The 5,983-nt window shown below is 45.2% G+C and overlaps 1 protein-coding gene across 3 annotated transcripts in view; it reads left to right on the top strand.

Moving 5' to 3' along the window:
- RNF4 (ring finger protein 4) overlaps positions 1-5,705 on the top strand; it is a 32,327-nt gene extending 26,622 nt beyond the window's left edge. For all 3 annotated transcript variants that reach the window (XM_006152914.3, XM_006152915.3, XM_014589504.2), the window contains exons 5-8: positions 2,653-2,662; positions 3,156-3,315; positions 4,038-4,086; positions 4,656-5,705. In XM_006152914.3, coding sequence (XP_006152976.1) covers positions 2,653-2,662; positions 3,156-3,315; positions 4,038-4,086; positions 4,656-4,805 — 369 coding nt within the window. In that variant the 3' untranslated portion in view covers positions 4,806-5,705. The remainder of the gene's footprint in view (positions 1-2,652; positions 2,663-3,155; positions 3,316-4,037; positions 4,087-4,655) is intronic.
- Positions 5,706-5,983: the final 278 nt, after the last annotated feature.

Raw genomic sequence — 5,983 nt, forward strand, 5'->3', positions numbered from 1 at the left:
GGGGGGTGATTTCTCGCTTTCTGTCTCTATGTCTCTCTCTGTCTGTCTGGCGAGCGCACGCGCCCTATAGCGAAAATCTCTCAAAAAAAAAAAAGGAAGAAAAAAATAAATAAATAAAATAAAATGGGGGAGGGCGAGTAGGACGAGCAGATGGTGTAATGGTTACATCACTGGACTCTCACATAATCAACCATGGTTCAAGTCTTGGACCTGGCAGCTTAAAACAACACCAGGCATGTGTTAATATGTGCTGAAAATCCTGAGAGAATGGAGGAGAAGGGATTATAGTGTGGCCATCCCCCCTGGGGGGGGTGATTTCTCATTTTCTGTCTCTCTGTCTTTTGCTGGTCAAATTTAGAAATAATAAGTAAAATGCATAATTCTTTAAGTAAAAAAAAAAAAGATACCCACTTTCTTCTTCTGTTTATTTCTGTCAGGGTTCAGTACAGGAACAAAATTCACTGTAGTTATTCTTCAGCTTTAATTAATTTTAACATATAAAGAGTTCCTTACATGGTGTTGAAAAGCATGGAAGAATAGGTTCCAGGTGAGGTCTCCAGGAATGACTCCTGGTCTCTCAGAATTGACCCACCTGGGGAGCTAGTATGTCTGCTCTAGGCAGAAGGTGAAGAGGTGAGATCTACCCTTTGCACTAATATCTTTGGGTTCATGTAGGGAGTACTGTAGCACCTTTCTAGGAGGAGGGGCCTGGGCATAAGATGTTGCAGTCTTGGGGCCAGCAGGTGGCATGGTAGTTAAGGTGCTGGACTCCCATGTGGTCATCCACAGTTCTAGTCCCAGACCCAGTGGCTTGAAAATCATGCTTGGAGGGACCAACCAGTGGCATGGGAGTTATGGTGCTAGACATTTCCACGTGACTGACCATGGTTCGAGTCTAGTCCTGGTGGCTTGCTTTCTCATTTTCTCTCTCTCTCCATCTCTCTCTGGTCAAATTAAAATAAATGAATGAATGAATAAATGGAAAATTAAATCTTTTTTTTTAAAGAAAGAAAGAAAATCATGCTGGATATATGTGAGTCTGTGCCCCAAAAACCTGAGAGGAAAATGGAGGAGAAAGAATTGTAGTTCGATCATTCCCCCTGTGGGGTGATTTCTCACTTTCCCTTTCTTTGTCTCTGTGAGTGTGTGTGTGTGTGTGTGTCTCCATCATGCACACGTGCCCTATGAAGAATTATTTTATTGAACTTTCTTTATAAAGAAAGAAATTTGACCAGAGAGGAACACAGTGGGGTGGGGGGAGTGAGAAAGCAAGCTGCCAGTTCCAGGACTCGAACCATGGTCAGCCATGTGGGACTCCAGTGCCCTTAGCCACCACTCCACCTGCTGGCCACCTCCCAAAAAAATCTTAAAAGAAAAAAAGATTGTTGCTTCTCCATCAGAACTGCTTCTTGGTACTCAAATCTGTATGCCATTACCTGCAGAGGCTGAAATTGGCCTTCAACTTCTTGCCTGCCCAATAGTAACATGTGTGTCTAACTGCAAGAATTTAGTTCATGTTCAGAATTCATGCTGCAAGGGAACAAAATAGAGACTTGGACTTTCCTGTACTGCAGCATAGGACAGTATGCCAGAGGGACAGCCCTGTGACCTGCTGTTGTGAAGGTCAGCCCAGGTGAAGTGGGCAGCAGGCATTAGTGGTAAGAGCTTTCCTGATGTAGTTTCTGATATATACTATGTGAAGAGAAAAAGGTGTGCCATCCCTTAGGTAAGAATGTTTAACTTGGCCAAAAAGGTTGAAGTGACACCCAGTTAATGTAAATTCTGAGCCATCAGGCTAAGGGCTTGTCAGTTTCTCAGTCGTGTCTTTTGTAGACCCAAAGAACACAGAATTGACCTGATGTCTGTTCCTGGTGTGTATCATGCTCATTGGTCTATACATGGTTTGCTTTTGTTTATTCAGTTAATTATTTTTAACGTACTATAAGCACTGTAAACCTATCTCCAAATATAGGCTTCATTTTTGGACGTGGCCTGCATTGGCCATATGAGCACAAGGTGGGACATGTGGAAGTAATCATGTGGGCATCATGTACTAAGCACCATGTCACTGGTGCTGGGCAAGTGTTCATTGTCTTACTTAGTCCTCAAAATAGCATAGCAAGGCACGGGTACTGAGAGGAAGCCACATCGTTCCCAGGTTGTGTGGGCAGTATATCATGTGGCTATGTATGCATTCCCAGAGACTTCCCTAAAAACTGTATGTCAGCTGCTAGGAGACAGAGTAATGTACCTGGGGAAAGGGCCTTGATTGACCAGAGAGGTGCACAGATCCACTGGGAGTGGGTGAGGAGTGGGGCCCTACAGCTCACCAGAGAATCATACAAAAAGTTTCACATTAGAAACAAATGCTTCCGGGTCTGACAAGTGGCTTGATGGTTAAAGGCACTGGACACCCACATGGTTCAAGTCCTGGACCTTGAGGCTTGCTTTCTTACTTTCTCTCTCCTCTCTCTCTCTCAGTCTCTCTGGTCAAATTTAATAAATAAATAAATAAATGAAGTTAAATAAAAGAATTTTTAAAAATAAATGAATAAAGTTAAATTAAATAATTCTTCAAAAGAAAGAAAAAATATTTCTATGTAATCACTCAAACTGATTGCTTCTTTCTCATGTTTTTTTTCTTTTTAAAAGATTGTTGATGGTGAGTGGTTCCATCTTTTTTTCACTGGATTTGGAGAGAGTATTGGCATGGGTAAGGGCTACAACACTACAGGCCTTGCCAGGCCATCCTACTCCAGAGATCAAAGAACATCAGGCAGGAAGATGCCTATGATAATACTGTGGTGAGACCTGTATGATCAGTCCTTTTACACCTCCTGAAGGAACTTCACCCCTAGTACTGTGTGGAACATCAGTCCTGCCTTGGGAGCAGCCAGATTTTGGAGAAAGCTGACAACCGTAGACTGTTCCACAGTTAAAGGAACAGAGAAATTGGGGGGGGGGGTGTGTTCCTGGAATGATCGGAGAACAGCCTTTGGATTTGGGTAGGACCTTCTGGGGTATAGCTGGGCTTGGCAACAGTTTCTCTTTGGGGGTCCCAGACAGGGAAGGGAGGTCCCTTAGAAGACACCAGGTGGGGTGGTGAGAATGTAAGAGTAGGAAACCTCACCCTGAAAGTGTAACTCTCCTTTTAGAAAGAAGGAGACCAAGGAGGAACATGAGGAGGCTGCGCCAGGACCATGCTGACAGCTGTGTGGTGAGCAGTGATGATGAGGAATTGTCGAGGGACAGAGACGTGTATGTGACCACCCATACTCCCAGAAATGCCAGGGATGAGGGAGCCATAGGACTCAGGTACCAACTTGTCCTCCACTTTGCTTTTGCTGGACTTGGGGGTAGGAAGCCAGGATATAGAAATACGGCACTTTTCTTTTTAAAATATTTTATCTAACTTTATTTACTTATTCATTTTAATCTGACCAGAGAGAGAGAGAAAGTGAGAAGGCAAACTGCATATGGGAGTCCGTTGCTCTTAACCACTAAATATGTTACTTTTAAGCAAATCTATGAAACGTTGGTTCTAGAAGGGCTTGCCCAAACATCTGCCCAGCAGCTGAATGCAACTGGAACTGGATCCAGAGCTGGGCTTGGTTAGTTTCACAGTGGCCAGGGTGTACTAGGCTCTGACGGGGTAGGTATGGATAGGCCTGGTGACCCTAGCTTCCTGCAATAGGAATTTTTAAGGATTGACCTATGTAGCCCTGGTCCCAGACATGGATCCCTGAAGAGGCCCCTGATCGAAGGCTTAGGGGAGGTCAGGGTGACTCAGGTTGATCATATCTTTTTTTTTTTTGGTTTTGGTCTATCTTCTCCTCCCCTCAGGCCATCACACCACATCCCCTTAGGGCCGTCAGCTTGCCTAAAAGTTTATTGGATGTTTGTGCTAAGGCAGAGTCAGAGGAAACCAGAGTGGGGCTCTTATGGGGGATACAGGCTGCTTATATGAAGACCACGTGTAGAACATAATTGAATGTTTGAGTTTACTGAGAAACTGATGGGAAGCACTGTGATTTTAGGCCCTCTGGTACTGTCAGTTGTCCGATCTGCATGGATGGATACTCAGAGGTAAGTAAACCTAGCTGTGTCTTGCTTGCGTCTGGTTTCTAAACTGCTTCAATGAAAGAATTAGGTGAGATAGGATCTTTGTGGTAGGTGGGATTTGACACCTCCCAGTATCATGTTTGTGCCAACATGTGGCTTGTTGCAGATCTGAATGGGAAAGGAGAATGTGCCAATATTCTCTTGGGCCCTGTGGGGCCTTCACCTTCAGACAAGGAATGCCCTAGACTTCCCTGTGCAAATGTTTCAGCCTTCGGTGTCCTTCATCCTGTCCCTAACCAGAAGCTACTAGTCTTGACAGGGGTCCTTCCTAACCCATTTAGACTGCTGCTGCTGGAAAACTGGCTCCTGCCCCTTGATTTCCATTCCACAGAGATCTTATACACTTGTCTGAGACTACAGAACATCTACTCTTAGTTCTCCAGATCACCTCCCTGCTTGTCCTGCTTTGGGCCCAGCCTGCCCTTCCCTCTCATTGATCATCTTAAGAATGGGCAGGGGCAGAATTCTCTGGAGACCACTGCTGCTCTGGGTTAAGGGCATGTTTGAAAGGTGTTCTTTTTCATGTCTTCTAGATTGTGCAAAATGGACGTCTCATTGTTTCTACAGAATGTGGCCATGTCTTCTGTAGCCAGTGCCTCCGTGATTCCCTTAAGAATGCTAACACTTGCCCAACATGTAGGAAAAAGATCAACCACAAACGGTACCACCCCATTTATATATGAAATGAAATGTTAAGAACTGCTCAGGAAGAGACCAATGGACAGACAGACAGCTTGGCTGGGTTCTCTGCATGGTATCTGCCTCCAATTTCCTGAGCTCAAAAAGACTGTTTCAAACTGTCTTCTATGTAAACCACCCTTTTGTTTTCAACCCCCTAAGATCCTTTTGCTATCTCTAGTTCGATGCTATGGAGGTAGACCCAGGCCTCCCAGCCAGGCTCTGCATCTCTGCCTCTCTGGTGTGTTTGGTTCCAGAGTAGGAAAAAAAAGAAATAAGGCACATTGGAACTGAGAATTGTAGTTCCAGCCTCTTTCCAGAACCTGCAAGTTTGCCAAGAAGTTTTCCCTGTTTGGAGAATTTGCCCCAGCTCTTCCAGGCGCTCTCCTATTTGTCCCAGGCATTTACCGGTCAACCAGTTTGCCTGCTTCACAGTGACCAACCAAGCCAGACCTGGTCTGCCCGGCCTGAGGATCCCAGGTGCAAGAGTGACCCTCCAGGGTTCCAGAAAGACCAACCAGTGGACCTTGTTTTCTTCCCTTGAAAGTCAGAGGTCATCCGTGATTCTGCCTGTGTCTTATCATTGATATGCAGTGATTTCTGCAAATTGAGAACCTCTGCAGGGAATCTCGTTTCCTGAGAATGAAAAAGTGCAATAAAGCCCATTCTTTACCTATTTTTCAGCAGCCCAGGAGATGTAGCACTGTTAGTATCCCCTCAGGGGCCTGATGTCACCTGTGGAGCACTGCCTGTCCCACCCATCTTTGTTCACCAACTATTCTCAGGACCTTACCCATGCTTCAGAGTTCTTCACCTGGCACAGAACTTGCAAGGTGAACAGGGCAGACGTGTGTTGGAGTGTCCTTTCTCTTTTATGATAAAACCTATCCCATGTTTGCCACATGCCCTCCAGTCCTCAGTTCCTCAGTTCTCACTGCCTAATGTCTGCCCAAGTGTAGATGCTACTAGGTAGTGGCAGTAATTGTGGCCTTAACAGCCGCTCACTTCATACTTTTGCCCAAGTCACTGTTGCCTCATGTTTCAAAGAACTTGGCCCACCTGACACGGCACTGACTTTGCTTTCTCATCCACCCCCACCAATTGAAGTTTATTTCAGAAGCTGCTCTTCTGGCCAATTGGACTTTAATCTTTTGGGCTTTTAACTGCTCCATGGATTCTGGTT

The sequence above is a fragment of the Tupaia chinensis genome, unplaced genomic scaffold (genome assembly GCF_000334495.1).
Source record: "Tupaia chinensis unplaced genomic scaffold, TupChi_1.0 Scaffold000360_1, whole genome shotgun sequence".
NCBI classification, from domain to species: Eukaryota; Metazoa; Chordata; class Mammalia; order Scandentia; family Tupaiidae; genus Tupaia; species Tupaia belangeri.